The sequence below is a fragment of the Pieris napi genome, chromosome 17, assembly GCF_905475465.1.
Source record: "Pieris napi chromosome 17, ilPieNapi1.2, whole genome shotgun sequence".
Lineage (NCBI taxonomy): Eukaryota > Metazoa > Arthropoda > Insecta > Lepidoptera > Pieridae > Pieris > Pieris napi.
Genome location: NC_062250.1, coordinates 2,033,181 through 2,060,220, shown reverse-complemented (window position 1 = coordinate 2,060,220; position 27,040 = coordinate 2,033,181). Strand labels below are relative to the sequence as shown.

Here is a 27,040-nt window from a genome sequence, read left to right as displayed (position 1 = left end):
GTTTCATCTTTTCATCAACTTTTGTAATTTTTTTTTAAATATTAGCTACAACCAAAAATATTTGTTACTATAGATATTACCTACTAACACCACTTCAAAACCTCAAGACTCCAGCAGAACATCTTTATAACGAATCTCAAATACGAAGCAGAAATCTGGTGGAAAGGACATAATATGGTGTTTGGAAAAAATCGGTTCCCCAAAATCGGTTTGTCAAAAAAGGTTTTGCTTCAAGTATCTCGTGTACAAGCCGTGATAGTGGCATGTGCAGTGTTGCACAATATTGCTATTGATATGCGAGATGAACATTTTGAACTACTGCAACAAGTAGATGAACAAGCTGATGATATTGATCAAAGCGCAATTGACAACGTGGGAAATGCAAGTGTGCGAAGTAATCTTATAAGTGATTATTTTGCTTTATTACTATAATATTTTATAAATTACAACATTTTTGAGATAAATTAAATAAAAATTCAATGCTTTTATTTAAATAAAAATACAATACATCCTCGCTCCAGGCACAAAATCTATTATTTTTCTAATTTATTTAACAATATATTTTTTTCTATGGCCCATAATTCTCTTTTATGCTCTCTTTCTTCCTCTTCAAATGCCCATTGCTTTCTCTTATTTAGAAGCTCTTCCTTTCAATTGACTTTCATTTCCTTCGACAGACAACAATATCATTCCTCCTCCTCCAGATTAGCAGCACTAGGGCCACCTCCTGTACGATATGTTTCAGCATGTATCAAGGCAGACTTTTTTCTTGTAGCCCTCTTTAAGCTTTAGCACTGCGAAAGTTTACCCCACTTGTGCTATTAAACAGCGCCTCCAGCGTCTTCCAGCACTGCTCTTTCTCCTGCCAGGTGACTGAGTCACTCTTTTTATTTTCTAATATATTTTTATGGTCAGCAACAAGCGAAGTTAGAAGGTCAACTTCATCCCGGCTGAAATTGACGCTTCTTTCACGTTTTTGTGTAGACATTTTTTTAAGTTAAAGAACCAACCTCGAATCACAAAAACAACATACACAAACTACTCAGAGAAAATTTATATTTGTAATAATATGTACTAAAATACTCAATAACAAACAATAATACCATATGAAAATGACAGCCCGTTTCGTTACAAGTAATATTAAATGACCAACAAAAAGGTTAAGGTTCTATGTTTTTCTATAGAATTTTGTAACTTTATTTGTTCGTAACAAAAAAACAAACAAAACGTTGCATAGCTATTTGCTACTTTATCCATACATTGTGAAACAGACCCTAAGTCTTACTTATTTTATTTCGTTCCAAAAACAGCAAACTTTTGGTATGCTTGAACACAACATATTGCATTGAACGAAACGCGGTCGAGAGGCAAGGATCACGCAAAAGATTGCTGTCAATCTTTTGTCAAATAAACAATCGGATAGCAGAAATGTTTATTGGCATGCAGATTGGAGATCGGTCTTTAGATATGAATCAGTCCAAGATTGGTTATAATCATAGATTGAGGATACATTATTAATTTTGGCCGTAAGTGTACATGGTTGCCTATATGAATAAAGTTATTTTGAGTTTGAGTTTGAACAAAAGGAAGTAAATTTACCAGAAAGGTTTTATCTTAAAATAGAACGAATTAATTGTATCGGAGCAATATTGGTTATTTTGTTTCGTGGCACAGAGTAAATAAAACGTTAAATTTTGTCGTGTTAATAAAACAGGAAGCACAATGAATACTGAATATTTCTGACAGTAACATGAATAACTTTCGTAATTGATGTAAAATTTTACCAACCATTTCTACTGTGATTCTAGATTTTGTTAAAACAAATAGAAAAAAAAACGTGTGGCACTCGGAGACTGCCGCGGTAAAGCTATTGCATAATTTTTTTTTTCAACTTATGCAATTATAATTATTTATTTATACAGTTTTTTTTTTCTTTGATATTAATTCAAGTTTTTTCTTTGATTAATTAATTCAATCTACCACTCTACCAGACCCAGACTAACTCGCCTATATAGTCTGTCTCACTCTAACGCGTACCGGCTGCACCGATCTCGTCAGAGAGATGTGAATACGCAGTATGCGTTCTGTCCCGCTCTTACGCGCAAGGTTCTATTCGTTACGGAATTTCTGGATTCGGTCTCCACGCTCAAGGCCCGCGATAGAAGCTATGCAATAGCTTAAAAATTGGTAACAAAAAAGGAATTTTTGCTTTAACGTATTATGCTTCAATAATGTAGGAAGAGGATGCTTTCTTAAGTAAAAGCAAGCCCAATTTGAAACCAGAGTACCAATGTTCGATTTCTAAATATTTATCAACAGTCAAAGCCTTCTATTATTCAATATCTCCATTGTAATCTTATTTTTTTTTCATTCGTGCTGGAGTTGTAAATTTATTGTATTAGTTTTTATTAAATAAAAACTATATGGACATTTGTGTAACTTTGACTTTTTATTCCTTATACATGAGACGTATTTAACTAAAAGATTATTAAGCTATTGCATATATTTTATCGCGGGCTTTGAGCGCGGCGACCGAATCAAGAAATTCCGTAACGAAAAAACCTAACACACGATTACGTAAAATAGGTGCGGCCAATACGCGTTAGAGCGGGACAGAACGCATACTGCGTATTCACATCTCTCAGACGAGATCGGTGCAGCCGGTGCGCGTTAGAGTGAGACAGACTATAAAGGCGAGTTAGTCTGAGTCTGGTAGAGTGGTAGATTGAATTAATTTATCAAAGAAAAAACTTGAATTAATATCAAAGAAAAAAAAACTGCATAAATAAATAATTATAATTGCATAAGTTGAAAAAAAATTATGCACTAGCTTTACCGCGGCAGTCCCCGAGTGCCACACGGTTTTTTTTTATTATTCAAAGTAAACCTATATTTAGTATTCTATAGAAAAAAAAATGCATTGGCGATATATATTTACTTAAATAACTACCAAAAGTCGGCAATAAACTAGGTAATAATTTTATTTGTGTTAGTTTTTAAATTCCTATATCTGGAATTATTTTCTATAATATATTTCTATATATAGACATTTTAATTTAATGAGAAAGACTTACAGACAATCTTTAAGACATATCTCTCAAGTGTGTATAGACTAAAAGAGACCACTTACATTATGCTCCCAGACCACTTTGTAGGCTGGCGGGTTGGCGTCAACGTCGCAGCCAAAATACACGTCATCTCCTTCCTCGATGTCATTCGGGTTCACGTTCGCGCCGAGGTGCATTCTCGCCTCAGGCACGTCTATTCAAATATTCATTCTATATCAAATTGAGTTTGCTTTTTGTATCGAGAATTTTCTCGTATATTTGAGATTTGATAGACTCCGCGATATTTGCGGAGCTGGAAAATTAGAATTTTAAAGCGATTTCATTGATTTTGAATGGCTTCATTTTAGACATATATGTATGACTGACAGTATTAGTTTCTAGTAATAATACTGACTATTAGGTTCGTTTCCCGGGGGAAAAAGTTTATAACAGTTAAAATCATTAATACATCACAATCAAATCAAATTTAAATAATGAAATGACTCTTATAGTTGGTTACTAATTTTATAAATAAAATATTAATTAGAATTCTTTACATGTTTTACAATTTTCGTATTTAATCCATTGACTACGTACAAAATAAATTTTAAAATGTGTGTGAGAAACCCTCGGAATAATCTGCTATAAATTAGGCGAAAACTGATCAAATTAATAAGGAACATAATCAATATTAATTACTTTAAAACTTGAAGGATTTCGTGTGATATCATCGAATTGATTACGTATAGTTCGAAGGCTTCGCTCACATTTACTGTGGTTTGTGGTCGTAATTTTAAACTAAACACTTCCTTATACAATGAATAACACATTTGTTGATATATGATATGAACAAATGTGGGCAACTTAGTAATTGTATCTTTGTATGTATTATTTCCAAGAATACCTAGAAAGCCTTATATTATTATTTATTTAAATTATAGTGTAAGACAACAATTATATGTAATTACGCCCACTATTGTTTTTCTATATAAAGTTAAATTTGGGTCATTTAAAATATTACTTCTTCATTATAATTAAATACTGTTACATAATAGTACGTTGTTCTTCGTTGAGTTGTTTACAGTCAAGTCAATTGTCAACTCAACTCGGTGCCTAAACAGAAACTTTGGCCAGCACAATCGAACCTACAACCTTTATCGTAATGTGTATGCACATGCACTGTACATTTGCATTACACAAGCAAGTAGATTCTTAGCAAAACTACATTGAATCATACACTTACCTATAGTTTTGTGTATATATTTTTATAAAAATGTTTATGGGTGATGCAGCTAACTTAGTTTTTCGTCCACCAGAATGTTGCGGTGGAGCAAATTTACAAACATACTTAATACCAAGGATATAATAATAAAAGAACAGTATAGACACTGAGACGGTTGATTTCTAAATAGTTAATTTGTAACTTAGTAAAATTTACTGTAACTTTTTAATTCAAAGTCGTATTAAGAGCGGGTACTGGTTTCCCGCGTTGTAAAAAACATAATTGCTCGCACAAGTACCCTATTATAGCACAAAGCTTGCATTTCAGCTAACAATAGTTCAAAGAGTACTCACAATATATGTTAAGTGGCAATTTACTTTCGATGGTGGATTTGTTAAATTTCTCGTGTTCCGCTCTACAAGTGAGTACTTGTCCATTTTGTTCCTTCAAAGGAGTCCACTGAAGTAAGGACTGTGTCTCGTTTCTGTTTTCTAAATCCTGCAACGATATTAAATTTTAAAATTTGAAATTTAATATACTGTTTTACTTTAGAATTTATCTAAGAAGTCTTAATGTATATTTCGTTAGATAATTTATAGTACTTGAATTTTTTCTTTGAAAGTTGGCTTTAGTATAATTGTTTGAAATCACATTAATTATTAATATAGCTGCTAAAATAATCGTATTATTTTTGTTTTAAATTTAACATGAAAATTGTGGCACCTCTCATTATAACATGCAACAAAGTATCTTAACACCCCTAAAACATTAATAATAAGAAACATTTTTTTTTTAAATACCTGACCTTACCAGGGTTGATGAACCCAAGAAAAATTAATATTCAATTTGAATCAAAAGATTCTATATTATAATATATATAATTTTTTTTTGTATATAACTATATATATATATCTATGTCTATTTATTTCATTTTTATTTATTTATTTATTTTCTCACAAAAACTTAAACTTAGGACATAAGCAAGTGACAGTTATATTCTTACTTCTGTTTATGGAAAAGCTAGTCTGTCTGAGACTGATGCCTGCTAAAGGTAAGAGTACTTGTGTTACAGGTCATCAGGCCTCCACCACTTCGGATCGACAGAAGATCTTATACAATACATTACAATATATATAGAGGAAACCACATGGGGTATGTGTGTATGTGTAAATGATGTGTATGTGTGTGGGTGTGTTATTACTTATGTCGATGCGTACCCGTTGTTTAGTAACTGAATTCAGCTGTTTTCCTCCCAGCCACCACGTTATTGTAGCTGGCGGCCGCGCACCAGTAGACTTGCACCATAGTTCAGCTCTCCTCCCTACTGAGAGTGGTTGCTCTCGTGATACTATTTCTACTGATAACGGCCTCACTGTGAACAAATAATGGTCACTTGGATATAGCAAATGTGCATAGTGTCTTATTCTCATTGAACGTATATTAAAAGTTTCAAGACAATAATTTTATGAGATACATAAAATACATTAGTAGTTTTAATATCTATTGCATAAAAAAATGGTGGTGGCCCGAGAGAAAATTGTATCAAATAGCAAGTCAGCCAAAACCGTCTTCATATAATTTGAAAAAATATAAAACTTGTTTATAGTTAAAAAAAATAATATATGCATGTTACTGCATTAAATTTAATAAATTAAGGATAATTCTAATTATTACAAAGGTTTTAATTCTGTAATTCTATAGATACATCGCTCTCTTCTAAGATCGATCTAAAATAAACGCAACAAATATTCAAATAAATATAACGAATTACTCTATATTGCTAGTAGCACAAAATCATTTAGAAAATAAGGTAATATAAAAAATATTTCAATGGCCGCAAGTATTGGGTAAAGGGTTTTATTTCACTCGATTGCCAGTAAGTGCTCATATAAGTAGCGGGAACAGACTTATTTACTTTAATAGCTTCTGCCTTTCTTTGTGCCTTTAATGTATGAATAATAAATGTCAAATACAATTGTTGTTACATAAGGAACACACAACGTTATACAACAATTTCTTGATTACATGATTTTTTTTATACAAAACTGATAGTTTATAGCATACATATAGTATTCTTATTTAATGATTGTGTTAAAAATCATGTCAATAACCACAGTCAACAGATACAATTAAATCAAACTAAAGCATATGTTATTTTCACGTCAAATAGTTTTACAATTATTTGTAATACACTATATATATTTATATATTTACAAAATATCTAAACAAATAATTAATATCAAAAATACTTCTATTTTCTATCCTAAACATAATAAATTGAAAATATTAAATAATATAATGGTTCTCGAATGCTTACGTTCAAAGAATGCAATCCAGCTATATCGCAATTTAACATCATAAAAAATAGGTTATATGTAAATGTAAAATCACCCAAGCTTAGCAGTTCATAAATGAATTTATTGACGTAGAAAATTATGGAGAAAAACAAAGGAGTGTTTCCTCATTTTCCGTTTGAAACAAGTTATTTCTTGGACGTATATTTAGTGAAGTGAAAACATTTGCAGTGTCGGTTCAGAATTCTGCACCGCACCTGCATGCTCCACAATGCAATTTTTCCGAGTAAAACAATCATTTATACGAAACGTGATGAAAATAGACGGCTGTAGATTTGAACAATTTAATCTTCAGGCTTAGAAAACGAAGTGTTTCTAAAATGAAATCATTTATTTGCCTTAATACACGCTAAACTGGCAAAATATTACAAATTATATGAACTACAACTTAATTATTAGTAAAACTTTATTTATTAAATCTCTCGTTAACCACGACTGCCGTAAAGTATGTGAAACGTTGAGGAATTCGTGTTAAATAATAATAATTAAAAGAAGCAGACGTAACACATCCAATAAAATTAAAAAGGAAATGGGCCGGTTGCTTTTTGCTCGCGACAGATGCGTCGATGGCAGATGGGTCAAAAAGGTTCTTACTTCATCGTCCATCAGGCAGAAAAGGGAAGAATGCCTACCAAAAATCTGGGAATTTGAAGTAAAAGAGACAGCGGGCCATCACTCGTTCGGAGATAAACTTAATGTAACTTAAAATTAGTTCTCAAATAAAACCTATTTATTTTATATCTATTTAATATCCATGAACAAAGAATCTTTAGATTAAAATCCAAATCCGACGAAATGAAACGAATATTACAAGACTTTGGTTTTTATTAAATTTAGAGAAGTTAATTGATTCAAGTTCATTTTTTCTCAACTCAGAAATCTTTTATGAAATTCATACTTATTTATTACTTTTGAGAAGTCGGTGCTGAAACTTTGGCCTTCGAGGCGGTAAATTATTTTTCTAACTTTTTTAATTAGGTATACTCGATAAGTTCTCAAAATCGTTAAGAATGTTTTATAAATATTATGATATTAATCTAGCCTTTTATTTAGAATTTAGGATGATGGGTTTGTAAATCTCAAAAATATATTTTGTTATATTGAAGAAGAAGTTCCGTTAATGTATTTAATAAAAGTTTTCGGGTAACTAGGTACGTTATATATAGCAGTTACTTATAATCAATAAAAATTTATCTAAATGAATACACATATTTTTCTGCCAAAAATTATATACCATAGATAATAGTGTAATACACTATTTGAAGGTGCTGTAACAGACAAAATGTTCTATTTATATTTTCTACAACAATGTGTTTGCCAAAAGTAAAGTGGACTGAATAGCAAAAGCATTAGCATTAGCAAAATTTTTTCGAGAGACAAAAACCATTTATTATTTTACGCAATATTCCTTAATATAAGTCATTTTTTCAATTGATATATTTCCGCTTTATTAAAATTCTTAAGAAGATTTCCTTAAAAGCGGATTATTTGGTAAAGAAATCGAACGAAAAAGTATTAGATGACTATTTTTAGAAGATTTTCAAAGGCGAATAAATCAAGTAATTTATGTTTTTCTTCATACAATAATTTATGATAATAAAGACATTTATGAAAAATATAAGCACCAACTATAGTTTATTACATAACTATCTGTTAACTATTGAGGTATTAAAATATAAAAAAAACATTTAGGAAGGTATATTACCTACTTAAAAATATATTATTTTAATACAGTATAAGAAATAAGCATATAAGAAACTGGATTGCACCGATGAAACTACACGCGTTAATTATTCGTAGAGTATTGTTTATACAGCCTTACTCGATATGTAGACACAAAGATAACGTCTAAAGAAAAAAGAAACGTAAGATAATGTCGTACGGTATTTTACTGTGGGCTGCTGCTGCAGAGGTTCAATCCATATTTGTGCTGCAGAAGCGGGCTGTTCGGGGTATTTGTTGTGTTTCTCCGAGGGAGTCGGTACGGAATAAGTTTAAGGAATTAAATATTATGACACTATCTGGTCAATATATTCTTGAAGCCTTGTTGTATGTCCAAAAAAATATAAACGATTTTAAAACAAATGGTGACTTTCACCAGTATAATACGCGAAATAGAACTAATTTGAGTGTACGACCAACCAGGCTCCAAAAGATAAACCACTCCTTATATGGAAATTGTATTCGTTTTTACAACAAACTCCCAAGCGAAATTAAAGGATTATCACTAAATAAATTCAAAGCCCTCGTTAAACGAAAATTAATCAACAAAGCTTTTTATAAATTTGAGGACTACTTAAATGATCCTAATCCTTGGGATTGAATTGCTCCAGTTCAAACAATTTGTATGACAATACTTGGCGATTAAAAAGAGTGGCGGAAAGTTTCTTGCCAGTTCTTCTTACCCGCTCTACGCCCTTGACTTGCGAACTGGTAGTAAATGTAAATTTACGATTAATTTAACTTGACGATTCAAAAGTGTACTTGGTTACCCACTTGAATAAAGATATTTTGAGTTTGAGTTTGAGTTTAACTTTTAATTTAAATTAGTCACTGAGATAAGCGCAATCAACCTAACAAAAGCTTTGTCTTTAGAATTTTAAGTATAGGTCACAAGAATTCACTATTATTTAAGTTGAAGCATAATTAAAACGTAAGAGTACAATAACTTTCACGACGCATTTCATACAATGCCTCCATATTAAATAACTTATGGAGTTAATATTCGAACTCGTAAACATCTGACGCAATAGAAAAGTTTCTAATAAACAAAGTCTGTGACATAGATACAAGCTTTTAATGCAACGGATATTAACTAGTACTGAAATTTCAAATATATATTCTACTCAATAACAGCTTCAAAGTTTGAATAAATAAGAATGCTTTACCACTGAGCCATAGAAGCAAATCTATGGAGACTATAAATAACACTTTTTTCTATTAAAATATCAGTTTAACATATGTCATATTAAAAAGCTCCTCAACATTAACAAAGCTTTGTGTTTGTATAATCTAACGATAGTAACTTAACAATGTACATAAGTTTTATTCAATAATGAATCACATTTATATATTTTTTAAAATACCACTAGAGATCTGTGAACATAATAGTATAGCTACTAACTCCAAGAATTTTCCTTCAAGTTATGCAATGCTTGATTCACATAAGGTTAAACCCAAATTCGAACTACAAATAAGCACATAGTAAAATATACTCACAATATAAGTCAATTCTCACAGAGGCTCGTTGTGGAGTCGACAACATTGTGTTATCTGCTGTACAAGTATAGACCGATGATAGGTGAGCCCTCGTAGCATTAGATATTACAAGTGTGAGGGCTCTAGATGAACTGGGCTGTGCTTCGCCCGCTCCAAGCGTAGCGAGCACGGTTTCGGCTTGAAGCCACTGAACTCGTGGTATGGGATTGCCTGTAATTTATAAACTGTTTAGTACGAACGATTTGGATTGTAAAAAATTTTCACGTGTTTTTGTGTTTTAATAGGAAGATTAATGTTGTAAGAATGTCTACGATTTTTCTAAAATATTCATTCCTTTATAGATATAAATCGTTTAGAATTATAATATGTATACATATATATGTTTATGTTTTTTAAGACACACATTTGACAAAAAGTCAACAACGTGTATCAGGCACAGAATATTTTTTTTTTTAATGTGTACATAAAAAAAGAAAATCACTGGCGCTAAAACCTTTTTAGGTCTGGGCCTCAGATTTCTGTATCTGTTTCATGATCATTTGTCAATCTAATAGGCAAGGTTATCAGCCTTCTGTGTCTGACACACGCCGTCTACTTTTTGGGTCTAAGGCAAGCCGGTTTCCTCACGATGTTTTCCTTCACCGTTCGAGCGAATATTAAATGCGCACATAGAAAGGAAGTCCATTGATGCACATCCCTGGGATCGAACCTACGACCTCATGGATGAGAGTCGCACGCTGAAGCTACTAGGCCAACACTGCTCTGCATAATATTTATATTAACTTAAATTAATAACGATCATAAAACCAAACCAATATTTTCAACTAAAACACATTTTTATAGCAAATAATTATGACCTCTCGTGCTCCGCACCAGTAGGCAATAATTCAAGAGCTTTTTCTCTGTGGACATAATAAAACGAAGTGAAATTCCAATTGGTTTAAACGCACGTTCGAGCGCTAATCCCGTTAAGCAGAGGTTATTTTACACGCTTTATCTTACAAGCTAATCTTCACCTGTATGTATGTATGTATGTATGTAACCGACTCCTTCGGACTCGATTTTGACCCACTTTTAAAGGACAGATTTAATTCAAACTTTGCGCACCTGTCAAAGATCGATGACAATGCAATAATCCGAAAAAAAAAAATGAAAAAAAAAAAAAATAACTAAAAAATAAATACTCTGTGCCATATTTTTCGTCTATCGAGCAACCCACGCTTTTTCACAATAATACCAGTATTTTTTGTTCATTACCATTTTCAGCCTAAATTAGGAATTATTTTTCACTTTTTAGTTTGATGTGCTTTAAAAGCGTGTTTTTTAGTTTTTTTAAACTATTATTTATTTTAACCAACATTTTCCGTTTAAAATTCAAGAATACCGCTTCAAAAATGGCACCCCTGTCAAGAACTACTTACAGCAATGAAGATGAATGATCGAATTAGAAAAGTCTATTTGAAAGTTCTAGTGCGGAGTTGATATGATTGATGACGTAATTAGGCTATTAGCAATGTGAATACTGTATTAAAATTGCCGCGATATGTTTATTGTAGTATTGATAACTTATTTCGTATTATATTCATTAAACACATTATTAAATTTCAATATGAATAGTATTTGCATGTCATTAATAAAGTACTTTGTTATAAAATCATCGTCCTTCAAAACCGAAGTCTTTTTATATTGTATTGTACATATATTTAAAAATAAAAAATCTACAAAAATTCAGAGATAAACTATGCTATATATAACATATTGCAGTGAAAATTTCTGCGCATGTTTTCTTTGTAAATTGTCTTTATAGAGAAGTAGGTCGTAAACTTTCTGTGGAGCTTTCTTTTGAATACAAGGTATGTCCATAACCTCAACTTTTCTTCACCTTATGAGTATGTTTTATGCACATGAAAAGTACATTTGGTTGGAACAGGACCTTTAGTTCAAAGCACTGGAATGAAAATCAAATAAAAAATGATTTCATGAATTATCAAACCATTCTTTCTGTTTTACCTTTTTCATAGTGCTCAAGATGTGATTGTGTAGACGAGTTTTTATTTTAAAAGAATTAGAATCGGCCACTTAATAACGCAATATCTGCTTCTTTTTAATTCTATACATACAATTTTAATACATGTCGAATCTCTTTGACACAGTATACATTACTTCAAGTGAACTGAAAATGTACTCACCCCCATCCACAGAGCAAATAAGTTTGATCTCGCCTCCTTCATTGTAAGGACCAGCTACTCCAGTTATTTCCTTCCCGAATTCGTCAAAGATCACCGGCTTAGACGGCAACTCTGAAAGCGTTTGTTATGTTAAACAGTTGTTTATTCTGAGGTGATTTAGTGCGAAGAACGTTTTTATAAATGAGCTGGTGAATATTTGTGAAATATTCGGGCTCAACAAATGCTTTATCTTTTTGTATTTTGAGAATGGTTTGAAGGTTTCATTGTGTTGATAAATAGGCGTGTGATAAGCGTGGTTATTTTTCAGTTTGGCGAATAAAATTAAAACTATTATTACTTCTTGAAATAAAAAATCATTTAGTACAATCCGATGAAGTTATTATACTAATACAAATCTAGATACTATTTATTTAATAATTAACGTAATTTCCCCATCATTTACGAACTTATTCCGAGTTCAAGCTCCTTGCTTGTAGTTTATTGTTTATCAGAATGCCAAATCGTAAAATGACTGCTTTACGACTGATTTGAGCGCGACCGCCGCTGTGAAAACCGCTGTGAGAGTTCGAAAAGTGAGTTACAGAATCGCAAGGCTTATACTTGATTTTTTACATTATTTATGACGATTTTTAAATATCAAACAAAATGAAATGTGAATCTAAAATTAATAATAAGTTAAACTTGAACAATATAAGCTCATTAAAATTCGACTCAATGGCACAAAATAAAAGCTTTTATACGAGAAACTCCGTACCCATTTAATTTTATCTCAAGCGTTTAAGACGTTATAAGACATAAAAATTAAACGGTGTATAAACTGCCACTTAGTCTTTGAAGTTAATTCTTATGTAGTGTTTAATTTGTACCGGAGCCGAGTGGAGACTGGTAACAACAAGTTATATATTTACAATAATACTAGCTCGTCGTAGCGGGATTATAACTGATCAATGGTCTAACCAAAACAAAATATTTTTTTTTAAATAACACTAGTAATTCCTGAAATAAGCGCGTTTGCTTGTAGAACGCTTATTAGATTTTGACAAACACCAGCCGCCTATTTTATTTTAGTATAGTACTTTTTTTTTGATCTAGGTACATGGTATTCACATATAATTACCAAATCAATATACATATATAAAATATAAACTATTTTGAAAGATAACTATGGAGTTTCTTGCATATTCTTCTTCATTTGAAACTACCTTTTGACAGGGGCAACCAGGCATTTTTTTTTTAAGATTTTTAACTTTGACTGCCTTTTTAATAGGCCTTAGTGAAATAAATGATTTGACTTTTATAATAATTATAAATTGATAATATATAAAACCGAAATAATTATATATTTGTTTTAATATATAATGAGTAGCCTGAGATCCATATCTATTATCAATGTCTTAAATGAATATTGAAATACCAAATATTATTGGTCCAAATTTAGAAATGTAATCTGGGGGCTTACTTGTATTAAAAGAAATATCAAGTATCAAGTAAAGAATATAAGTTATTTATAAGTAAATCACATCAAACGCCTTTTGAGAAATAATATTATAATCATAGTAAAATATCCACCATTCAGACCTGAAACTGAGAAACGATTGCATTGAAGATCTTTCAATAGATAGTATTTCTTTGATGTTATTACTTGCAAAAGCGGTGTATTTCCTTAGGAAATGCACGAATAAAATTATTTTAAGCAAAAATATATTTAGATATAAAAGGTACGGCACCTTAGCATGGTCTTTTCATAAACCATTGATGAATAAACACATCGTTGATTTTTTATTTTTTTTAAGACAATTCACACCAATTGACCTAGTCCCATGCTAAGCTGGTGAAGCTTGTGTTATGGGCACTAGGCAAGGGATATACATACATATAAATATATATTTAAACAACCAAGACCTAAGCATAACACCAAATGCTCATCACTTCGATGTTCGTCTCAGCCGGGAATCGAACCCGGGACCCATGGATTCGCAGTCAGGGGTACTAACCACTAGACCAATGAGTCGTCATAATTTAATGAATCTTGTCTAAAAATGGTCACTCTACGCTATGATTCATTTTTGAAACCTTCTAGTGGGAATATTAGTTGGTGTTGTGTCTGTTTGCGTGTATAATTTAAATTCACACTCATGGTATACGGCGTAGTGGCGGCTTAAGACGGTTTGCTTACTTTTTACAAAGAATGAAACACAACCTCAAAGTTGATAATCACACGCTTCATATAAACAGATTTTGATCTGAATTATAATATCACATACGTGTTATACGCATTGCGCTTGCATTCATCAAGCGAGATGTTATTAATTTTGTGTCAATCATCAAGTAATTACTCTAAATACGACGCAATCCGAAACCAAATAGAGCCTTGCGATTGGTTAATTAATTATCATGCAGATACAGGCATATATATTTATTACATAAATAATGTTACTATAAAGAGTGGTAAATTAATAGGCGAGTAGGTGATAAGCCTCCTGTGTCTAACGCACGCCGTCGACTTTTTGGGACTAAGACAAGCCGGTTTCCTCACGATGTTTTCCTTCGCTGTTCAAGCGAAAGTTAAATGCGCACAAAGAAAGAACGTCCATCGGTGCACAGCTGGAGATCGTTCCTACGACTTTATGCTTGCCTATAATAATATTAATGGATATTTAAACGACCCTAGTGCTTGGATATGAATTGCTTCAGTATATTCCTTCCTATGCCTGACCCTCTTTCTTCTGCGTATCAATGACATGTTGCAACATTCATTGCTATGCGGCTGATAGCACTAGGGATACTCTTAACACTGGCTGCTGTGCAGGTATTTCTCGGGCAGTTGTCGATTCGTACCGGAACAAACTTAGGTCTGAAGTCGAAACTCTGCTACGTGGAGCATGGATCTGGGGTCCCCTAAATGTACTCAAATTTTACCAAGAAATTTAAAAGAGATAACGCGTTTTCCGCAAAAAAAACCACCCTGTGTAGCTGCTTCTCTCTCCGAAGACACAAAAATCGTACGTAATCGTATCGTCGCAATACGTTTAATTTTATTTTTGTACAACATTGTGAAATGCTTCACTAATAATTTCAGAATAAAGTGCCTGTGATAGACGGATACGCTTCCATATTTTGTCAAAGGAACGGTAAAAATAATAGAAATAATATTAATAACTATTTTAACCTAAGATCGTGACTAAACTTTATTCTTAAAATGCATAGAACAATTTAATAATTTAAATCGATTGCAGTCATTTAGAGAGAGTATGCGGGATGTTTCATTATATAATGTACATTCTTCCAACAGCTCTAAAACGTGGGTCGGCTCAATCCAATTTCTATTATCGTAAATAAAATGCCGGAAAAAAAGGTGTTCAAAGTACACGTTCATTTTTTATGCTCGAGCAGACGTGACTATTGCAAGAGGATTTCATAGATTTAATAAGCATATTTAATAAACAAGGTACAACAGTTTATTAGAGAGCGCGGAATAGCGAAATATTTTTTTACCCTGGTTCAACATGTTGTTTTATATGTAATTTTTATATATTGCTTAGCCAAAATGTTCTACAAAAAAAATAGGGTAATACAACAAGTATATTACCCTGTTTTTTTTATATATACAATTAAAATTTGTTTCATATCTTTTAAATGGATGTACCATGAATACGATAGAATGAGTTTAGGCCTATAAAACTAACATGTTTCTACGCCTTTTTCATGTTTTTTAAATTGTATAGAGACTGTGGCTTAGTGGAAATATTTTTTGCCTATTATTTTTTTTACTTTATGTCCTTTGCAAAATCATAACATTGTAAACAAACCAAACTATGTCTAATGAAACTTATGATATAGGCCTGTGTTGTTGTAGGTTTTAAGATTATTATTTACCATAGCTAATATTATATTCATTCGATTTCTGTGTTTAACATTATAAAATTTATTACATTATTTACATAACTCATTTTTTATATACATATAAGTATTCCATATTAAATGTGTAGATTAAAGACAATTTAAGTGTAACTAATTGTTTTATATATATATGGGGTTAAAAGTTTTATTTAATTGTATTTCGGTCTAAATGTAGTATTTTCCTATAACCCAAACAGTTTGGTGTTTTAAAAATTGATACCACGACGCATAGATAAGTGATATACTTCCCAAACCAAACAATCGACTCCAATATTTTCTAAAAAACTTCCACCATCGAAACGCGACCCTCATAAATATGAAAAAGGGAGAAAATGATGAATGGGGCGATATAAGTTATTCCTCATGTCAATCCATTACCTCATTGTGGGACGCAGGTGCAAACAGATAAGAAAATGTCCTTTCAAAACAATTTTCTCGCTACAAGGCATTGAAGTAAGGTAAATTTATTAGCCAAGGGCCCTGCCGTCTTTAACGTAGTAGAACCAGAAATTGTTCATGTTTTATCAAGGAAAAACAAGACAGGAATAAGAAGGCAGTTTATACCGCGCATTACCACTATGTAGAACCAGCTGCCCACTGAAGTATTTCTGAACCAATTCGACTTAGAACGACGACGTTAGGACTTGAAGGACCTTCAAGAAAAGAGCGTACCAATTCTTAAAAGGCCGGTAAGGCAGCCCCTAGCCCACAATTTTCAAAATTGCGCAATATAATTAATCGACTAGGGGTAATATTGAAGATTGCGCAATGATTGAACGAAAGTTTGAGCGAGTTTAATTTTTATTGCACCATATTTTATTTTTCCATTGCGTCGTGTAGGGTCGTAGGGTAGGGTAAATTAACAAAATAATTAAATATAATTTCTCGTATAAGGTAAGTAATGTAACTATTAAAAATGTTAAATGTAGCACACATTAATATTTTTCACTATAAAATTGGCATAATTTATTGTTTTGTTTCAAATAATTGATTGAATGATAAATGGTGTATAATTTATATCTTATGATTATCTTAGATACGATTTCAGTTAAGATATCAACCGACTGCGACTTTTACTTATACCTTGTTACTGTTTTCGTCGATTTCAGTTAAGATATCAACCGACTGCGACTTTATTAATACCTTGTTACTGTTCATCTCAGTGACGGAACTTATGCTGATTTTCATTTGTAATGATGAAAATAATAACAAAAATGATTTGAGTATCTACGTTACTACGTTAATTTTGGGTTATATACAATTCCAAGGTAAGGTCTTCTAACACTTTAAGCTATTGTGTGATCCGAAATCACTTTTTCCTATTCTCTTGTGGTCTAAGTTATAATCTGTGCCGTGTCACGTGTAAATAACACATTTTGCCTAACTGTAAATTGAATTTGATCCAGTGAGTTTCAGAATTTCGTTATTTTCCAGCTTGGACGCTTGAAAGTTCATTTGAAAGGATGTAATGCCGGATAATATTGCAGCTGAGATTCAAAGGGCGTTGAAAATTATTAAGTTACAATTTCATTTTTATGCAACTGAGACCTGTCAAGATTTATGATGGCCTTGTTTGCATTTTTTTATTTATATTTGAAATTTAAAATAGGATTTTAAAGTGCCTTGAATAAAAGTGCATAATGATGTAAGAATTTAAACATTACTTTTAATTTTTACTATCAAATTTCGCATTTCTGAGAAAAGAAATGAAATTTTATGAAAGAGAGAAGAGAAAGTTAGTGTTATTTAAAGGTACATTCTACTCTTAGGGTTGCTTAAGGTGGTTTTTTTAACTAGGTCCTGAATTCAACCTGACCCAATAAATGAGGATTGATATTTTGTTGAAAATTTTCAAACGTGTGTTTACTTTCTTTCTCAAATAAAAGCTCACCTGATTGAAATATATGTATTATAGTGGGCCATTATCGATTATATATTATATTTTATAAAATACTATTGACAGTCAAAAACTTTGTTGAAGAACAAAAATTCTTTTACGAGTAACTACTACAATGTCTACACATTACTAGTAAAAAAGTTCTTTTGATAGATATTTTGCAATTTATAAAAAAACTCGACATTTCAAATCTTTACATCGGTTAAGTTCATTGAAAGACGTAAATGTATTTCTTTATGAAAGAGAAGAGAAACGGGCAGGGCACATGTGTTTGACATCGGCCTTTTAAGAATTTATCAAGTCATTAAAAAAACGAATTAACGATTAAAAAATTAAATTCAAATTCCAACAATTATCAAATAAACCAAAACCACACATCAGAATTCAGCTGAGTAAACCAAAATCCGAAACAGAGTTTTACATACATTATTCTGAACCCCAATAAAATTCATACAATCATAAATGACCCCTGAACAAATGAAAGTATAAACATATGCGGTTTTAAGGATTTCGTAGTCTCGCTATCTAAAACTCATATATTATGGAGCCGTGTAGAAAATTCATTTTATATTCGTTCTAGTTTGCCGTAAATGCAGTTTCGGATGTCTGCTAGAAATGCGGCGAAAGAGGTTTTTATTTTAAAATTTCACTTTATTCTCGTGGGAATTTCGTGTTGTGCCGCAGTACATAATAGTGTTGATATCGTGTAGATTTCTATCGTTATTAAAAACGACACTACATAACATGCAATTTCGATACGTTTCTATTCAATTGCTCTAAAATGGAAGATTTTAGAGTGGATTAAAGTTTCATTATATTATTGAAATATGATCTATATCTAGTACTGTAAAGTTTTATATTTCAACAGTTTTAAAGTGTTTCAATATTATTCTATACGGATTTCATTCAACTCGTGATCATATGCTACGTTTTAGCCCCAGGGTTCATTTTTCATTTGTTTAATATTTTTTGTTAACATTTTTGTGAGCTTAAATTAAAATAATAATATACAATAGCATTACAAATAAATAAGAAGTTCCCCAACTTTACTTTAAAATTTATAAAAATTGTATATGTTATCTACTAAACGCCGTGGATTAATAACATTTTTTTTCTTTTTTTTTGCGAAATAGCTACTCTCGTGTCAAAGTACAGGATTAATAAAATTTCAAATATTGCACAATACCAGCAAAACTTGTATTTGTAAATGCAAATTTAATAAAACTAAACAAGCAAAAACAAAGAACAAACGAATTTACATTTATCAAACTTACCCAATACGGATTTTAATCATTCTTTGTAAGAAAAACAGGAGCAAAAGGTTCTTTATTTCCGTCAATAAAAAAGTTGTTGTCCAAACAAAAAACTTGGGAAATACTCGTAAAAATCTCTTGATTTCGTTGGGATAAAGCTGGGGATTACACAACAAACGGACGGCTATCACGACACTGTTGAATATACAGCTCGAAATAAAGATGATAGTATGATCCTTTTTTAATTAAAATATAGTCGATATCTTGCTCGGGATACAGTGTTTTGTTTATATCACTTTGACTGACATTTTGCACAGAAATATTATTTGTAGAGAACATACAGATAAGTGGCTGGCTTGATGTTAAATTTACCACCTCGTATGGCGTCTATACATTGTTTAGTATCTTTACTCATCTGAATGTACAGTAATCTTAGACCGGCACGGCTAGCGACACGTTTTCCTCATAAAGATGGTCCCCGATGGTAGAGTGACACGGTTTGTGCGTGCCCACCGGCTTCTTAAATTTGTATGTAATCTTCTCTAATGAAAATTAAATCGATAGCTACCAGTGACACTACTACAGACACCACCATTGATATTTAAACTGTTAGCTTGCTGGCGCAAAAAAATAGGGTAATATAATCTTAACCTAAACTATTATGTAAAAACAATAACTAAAAATAAAACACTAAAATAAATTTAAAAAGTTTAGTCTCTTTTGCAGTGTACAGTGTACATATTTGATCTGCGAGGAAAGTACCAGCTCTGAAGTCACCGATACTGTCTACCCGGCGACAACTTATCGTAAGTTAAGTAAGTAAATAAATTAACTTCAAGGAATTTATTTTCATAAAGCCATTCTTAATTATCCTTTGTCCTTCACAATTGATTCAGTTATTTCTTAAAAATAAATTCAGCTGTTTAAAAAGTATAAAATTGTATATCAAAGCCTTAAAGTATCTAGTTGGCACTTATATAGTCGTTGCAAGTCTTATCGCAGCGCTCACGTGAGGATACCACGAATGTTTTAGCCCTGTGAAGTTCTTAGCCGCGTTATTTACGTTTATACGACGTTCAGCGTGTTGAGAGTGTGATTAAATTTCTCCCTACTTCCTTGTAGAGGTTGTCTACACATAGTTCGAATTTTAAGACTGCGGTAAGTGAAAATTTTGGGTGATAGAGTTTGCTAAGTATGTACATTTTGAAGGAATGGGGTTATGTTCTTGGATAATTCTATCGCGACTGAATTGATACTGAAGCTACAGTCTTTTGTTTTTCATTCTTCGGATACTAAACCCTTTTGTATACAATGCAAAAAAAATATTTTATAATTTTAATACATTTTATTAATCCGTTTATACTGCCTTGCGATTCTGTAACTCACTTTTCGAACTCACACAGCGGTTTTCGCAGCGGCGGTCGCGCTTAAACCAGTCGTGAAGCAGTCATTTTTTGATTTTGGCATTCTGACAAACAATAAACTACAAGCTCCCTCCTTATCAGAATGCCAAATAAAAAAATGACTACTTCACGACTGGTTCGAAAAGTGAGTTACAGAATCGCAAGGCTGGACTAGGTACAACGCAGTTTCCTTGAAAAAGTCATCTCTATAGAATGTCTCGTAGTCAAGCATGAAGTAGTTCCTTTAAAAATGTCCACTGAATTATATCGCTACTAGTGCTGCCCAGTTAGACATATAAGATCGTCTTACTATCTCGCTAGACGACACCTGCTGGTCTATCTTTGGTACTCTATGACTGCAGTTTCCTAGTATTTTGTTTTGTTGGGCCCAATAATTATAAAGTTAAGATTTCATTTGAAACTTAATAACGATCTGTTCAAACGAATTTGTTTTGAAAACAGCTTAAACCTAGTTCGACGTAAAAAATACAGTAAAATTTTATCAGCTAGTTGCGAGTGAATAATAAAAAAGCAACAAAACAAAGGTTCGCCTGATCTTATTTCTCGTAGCCCGATACACTTCGGGTGCTATCGCCATAAAATTTTAATTTTCAGAACAATTCCCATTTTATTGGTCTCGAGAAAACTTAAATCATCTACAGTATTATCGCCAAGAGCCAACGATACAACTTTGTAACAATAACCATTTATTGCCGTTTTCAATTGTATGGATACAATTTTGAACATTTGCATTAGGAATAGTTTTAGCTTGAATTTAAATATAAATAACAAGTACGTTATACATATATATGTTTATATGTTTTACGATGACGTGATCTAATCGTCGTGACATAATTCACTGTCAACGAATTTGGTTTATTGTATTCTTTGATGCAGGTATTAATATCTGGATATATTTTTATTTCGAAGAAATCTACATATTTGATAAATCAGAAGTGATTACGGTGTGTAATTGATATTATACATTTTATTTCTATTTATAAAACTTTTGCAGCTTTATTTTGTCAGTCGCGACTTCAGGTACCCACAGACAGACTGATAGTTGTCTAATACAATTTATCAATATATAATAATAGGTCAGCGACTATGTTAAAGCATCTAATAAAATATGACCAAACCTAACACCTTCATCCTGTACTTGCGGCTGTACAGTACAATATATACCCTAAATCGCGCTATTAAAGTTGTTCTAAGTTCTGTTCTAATGAATACAATATCTTAACATAAGCCATTGTGGTATTCGGGCCGGCCAGTCAGACTAAGACTGGTCGAAGATATTCTGGAGTATACTTCTTTTAGGTTGATGGAACACCACTCCTCCCTTCGTCTACTATTAATTTCTCGTACTAAATTATCAACGGTCTCCATTATGTCAAAACATTTCAGAAAATTCACGACAAAGTGTACAACGTCTGTTCGAGCCACTCAATGCAGATATGATCGATATTGCGTAATAAAGTACAATACTGAATTGCTATAATATCCGCTAATACTTGATTACAATACTATAATATGTTTGATTAAAATGCGGTAGTGAAATTTGAGGAAATAATTATTATTATATGTGTATGTACTTACAAGGGCTGTTTTTTTTAATATAAGTGAATAAAAAATGGTATGAGACTAATAGCTTTAAAACCGATTTACGATTTAACCACTATATATTATTACCTATTTTAAAAAAAATGTTTTAGAATATAATTTAGCTTAGATTTCGTTTATTTTTTGACGTGACAACGTCTTATAATTCGATGGAGCCGGCTGCACGCACAAAAAAAACATGACTCATGCGGCGTTACCTCGCTCTGAGGCGTTCCATTTAAGGCTTGAAGTGCAAGCGAGAGCGCGAAGCGACAGAGAGGCACAATCGGACTACGCGCTCTTCAGCGTTCGATATCTGTCTCTCTCCTACTTGAGTGAGCGATTGGTGACGTTGTCACGTTCAACTATCGTCAGTAAACCGACTTTACAGACAACAGATTTTTGTAATTAATGTTTTTTATTTAATCAAAAAATAAGGAACTTGACAACAAATATCAGAAGCAGATAAGTAAGACGTTACTTATCTGCTTCTGATATTTGTTGTCAAGTTCCTTATTTTTTGATTAAATAAAAAACATTGGAAAGAAAATTAAGTTTAACTCTCTAACTACAATAGCACATACCAAAGCATGATTTTCCCGCGTTGATACCGGGATAAAGAAGGGTCAACTTTATTGCCTCTTTCGTTTTTATCGTGATTACCCAACCATGTTCCCTTGTGTTTTAACTTATGTTGGTTTATAAAGAAAATTTCTAAGATTTTTCGAAATATACCTCCTAAATTCAAAAATATTTTTGCGTCAAGCGAACTTTTGTGCTTGAATTTTCATCGGAAGTAAATATTTCACGTATTTAGAATATGAACATTAGATATTTATCTGATGTCATTGTGTTTTAAACATCTCTGCTTTAATTAGAAACTGTCAGTATAAGATCATTTGTAGAAGCCAATGATTCTACATTGTGATTTGTTCTTAATAGTCTTAATTATTAATATATATCTGTATACGTACATTATTGGAGTTGTTGTATAGACATTCCGTACGTATACATTAACTACATATATGGGTTAGGTATTCATAGTTTACTCTCTCCTCTTGTAATTTTCGTGCAGTTTGCCCATATCACTGACGAGGTAACTTTCAAAAGTATAATACTCGAAACAACAACTAACTATATAGTATTATTTATTGTTTTAAATATTAAATTTCAGTTTTCTGTATATAGTTTTGTCTATTGATGCGCTTATTTGTTTTATTTTTCGTATATAATATTGTTTATCTATGTAATCTGTTTTGGCTTTCTGTACTGTCTAAGTATTTGTTTTGTAATATTATGTATGTTAGCTGTAAGATTACTTATAATTAAATAAATAAATAAACTAATTTAAGCGTACAACCAACCAGACTCTAGAAGATAAACCACTCCTTATATGGAAATTGTATTCGTTTTTACAACAAACTCCCAAGCGAAATTAGAGAGTTATAATGGAATAAATTCAAAACTCTCGTTAAATGTAAATTAATCAATAAAGCTTTTTTATAAATTTGATGATTTTTAAAATGATCCTAATCCCTGGGATTGATTTGCTCCAGTACAAACAATTTGTATGACTTTAACTTATTAAATAGAGTGGCGGAGAGTTTCTTGCCAGTTCTTCTTGCCCGCTCTTGACTTGCGAACTGTTAGTAAGTCTAAATTTATAATTAATTAAACATCTTTTCTGTTGACGTTCATGAGTGTACTAGGTTACCTATATGAATAAAGTAAATTTGTATTTGAGTATTCTATCGTTTCATTTAATATTAATAACATCTCGCATAGAAAATCCTGCTTTTATAACTTCTAATCTCATCTTGTTTTTTTCTTTTAAATATCAAATAACATTATGCAACGTTATGCAAGTAACAAATTTTTGATTTATGAGCGATTTTTGTGGATAATATCGAGTGATATTTCAAATAGGTTTATAGAGAAAATAAAGGTTTATAAACAAATCATTGCACTATTTTTATCTCTATTATCGCAGACTATACATTCTTTGTTTATAGCATTAGGGTGAATGGCTTCATGTCAAAACGCATTGGACCTGCATGTATGTTTGAAATTAATCTGATCAAAACTACAAAGCGAGTGTACTTGACGGTGCGTCACACTTATCTCTTTGTATGGCTTAGTTTTAAGGATTTTTGCGGCACCGAAAGGTTCAAAGGTTGGCACGTCTTTGTTTCATCTACGTACTAACGTCAGATAATGAACCTTCAAAGTGAATGTAGGCGCATAATTATCTAACAGATTTGGATAAATTGTTTGACGATGCTTTGACAAAATATGTATAATAATTATATCATGGCTTAGGCGAGGACTGCGAAGCGAAAATCATTCAAAACTTCGAGTCATGTAAAACTGTAATTAATTCGCATTCATAAAGATGATTAAATGAGATAGATTAGTGATTCATTAATAGATGAAAACGCTAGAATAGAAAAAATACCCATCTTTCTATACACAGTTTAACAAACAAAAAAAATTATAACTAGATTCGAGTTTGATTTGTTTTAAACTATATTTGAACGAGTATGACCTGTAAAACAAAGTACTTAAATACGACAAATAATTATTGTCTTAAGTATTAATTGTACTAATAAATTTTTAATCTATTTTGTCTTCACATATAATTATTTAACTAATGTATACTAAATATTGTAAAGCCTATTTTAAAGAGTAAGTGTGGAGTTTCTTGCCCATTATTCTCTACGCGAAACTACCTTTTGGATGGGGCAACTAGAATCGTCTTTATATTTTATTTGACGTTCAAAAGTGCCATATTAGGTGGTCTAATTGAATTAAATGATTTGACTATTGACTATTGACTACGCTTGGATTGTTGTAAATCGAACGCATGCTCTACGACTTACCGATAACATCAAGAGCGATCCTATAATTCCTCGTTGGCGACACTTGGAAGTCGACTCGGCATCTGTAGATAGCTCTATCCCGTGACTCAATATCACTGACGTGTAGCGCCGAGGTCGGCAAGTCGATCCATCGAGCGCGGTCGCCGAATGTATCATCCGACCAGTAGCCTGTTGGGCCGGGCACTCGAGTGTCATAGCTGTAACAGTTTTATTATAATTACTATCAATTTTTACTATAACTAACGCGGGCAGAAATGGAAGAGATACCTTGCTATAGCAGACACTAAAGTGAGGTATGAACTTTGTTAACATAATTATATCAAGTTAAGAGAAAAAGAGATCAGTGGCGTCAGATTTCTGTAACTGTTTTGTGATAATTTTTTTAATAGGTGATCAGCCTTCTGTGCCTGACACACGCCATCGACTTTTTGGGTTTAAGGCAATCCGGTTTCCTCACGATGTTTTCCTTCACCGTTCGAGTGAATTTCAACTGCACAAATAGGCAAAAACTCCTTTGCCACACAGCCGGGATCGAACCTACGACCTCAGGGAAGGGTCGCACGTTGAAGCCACTACGCCAAAATATTTATTTTCTATCTAATCTAATATATAAAATTCTCGTGTCGCGGTGTTTGTGGTTAAACTCCTCCGAAACGGCTCGACCAATTCTCATGAAATTTTGTGTGCATATTGTGGGTATGTCTGAGAATCGGACAACATCTATTTTTCATCCCCCTAAATGCTAAGGGTAGTCCACCCCTAATTTTTTTTTTTTTAATTTTATGATTTTTTTTTATGATACAACATGGCAAAATACATACAACCCCTAATTTTCACCCCTCTACGAACAACCCCTATTTTTTTATTATAAATTATATACATGGCAAAACGACGTTTGCCGGATCAGCTAGTCTTAATATATAACTCTTTATATAAAGGCGTATCCTTTAAAATATTATCTTCAAATATAAATATTAATATAATTAGATCCTTCATACAAATGCTGAAAATAAACATCTATTTTTGAATTTAACAAAACAGCATTGCGTTCGTTAAATGACGGTTAGCTGTTAACTCATTTGTTTATTAATCAATGAATGTAATAGAGGGAGCATTAATTGTATAGCAATACCACGTAGTTCAATCATTGGGTTTACCAACAACCGAGTCTAACGTCCACAAACATTATTGGGGATTGCTGAAATTATTGTGGGCTATTTATATTTGAAGATACCATTTTAAAGGTATGTACGTATATTTTTGAATTTATACTTCTTTTGGCACGTTAGTCAAAAATTATGAGAGTAAATTTTTACACCCTGAAGTTAGCTATAGTCAACATTTTAGTTTTTTCTATTGTTAGTGTCGTATTTTCCACAAACGTAAAATAAATTTTTAAATAGATCTTTAATTTGTAACGCCAAAGAAATATAGCTTCTAACGCGTGTACATAAGTACACACACGTTTTTTTATATAAGGATTTATATTATATTAAGATTAGAAGTTCACCAGTTTCAGAAGATACTGGTTGGAAAATCGAAGACAGACGAAATTTAATGGCGTGTAAGCAACCATTCAATATAGTAAGACCAAACTGAATTTTCCTTTTTTTTAATGTAGGCAATCCAAATGAACATGAATGTTCAGTGTGTTCTAACATAATTGATGTGTTTTGTGCAAAATTGTGGATTTTATAAATAAAATCTATATGCATTTTTCTTTAGTTCATAGATTGAATGCGTCGTTGGAGAACCAACATTTTTTAAAAGGATATATTACGTTACATATATTATATACAATTAGGTATAATTCATAATATACAATTTAGGTATTAAGTGAAATATGTAAAAAAATATTAAAATATTATATGCTCTTACACTTAAATGTTTATACTGATATTAATCTAAATAAGATTTATTGTTCTGAGATACGAAAACAGTTTTTTTATTGTCAGTAGAGATATTAAATTAAAAACAGTTTCAAATGAAATTAAACATAAGTTGAAATTTTAATATCAAATAATACTTTCATTTTACAATTATGGCATAATTATTCGAACTGCAGATTTGAATTA

The 27,040-nt window shown here is 31.7% G+C and overlaps 1 protein-coding gene across 4 annotated transcripts in view; it reads right to left on the bottom strand.

The window, feature by feature from the left end:
• The window catches only part of LOC125057849 (hemicentin-1-like), a 147,447-nt gene that overhangs the window by 27,093 nt on the left and 93,314 nt on the right, over window positions 1–27,040 (bottom strand). For all 4 annotated transcript variants that reach the window (XM_047661765.1, XM_047661767.1, XM_047661764.1 and 1 more), the window contains exons 4-9: window positions 24,966–25,162; window positions 12,032–12,142; window positions 9,843–10,052; window positions 5,487–5,641; window positions 4,623–4,767; window positions 3,131–3,261 (exon numbers count right to left, since the gene is read on the bottom strand). In XM_047661765.1, coding sequence (XP_047517721.1) covers window positions 3,131–3,261; window positions 4,623–4,767; window positions 5,487–5,641; window positions 9,843–10,052; window positions 12,032–12,142; window positions 24,966–25,162 — 949 coding nt within the window. The remainder of the gene's footprint in view (window positions 1–3,130; window positions 3,262–4,622; window positions 4,768–5,486; window positions 5,642–9,842; window positions 10,053–12,031; window positions 12,143–24,965; window positions 25,163–27,040) is intronic.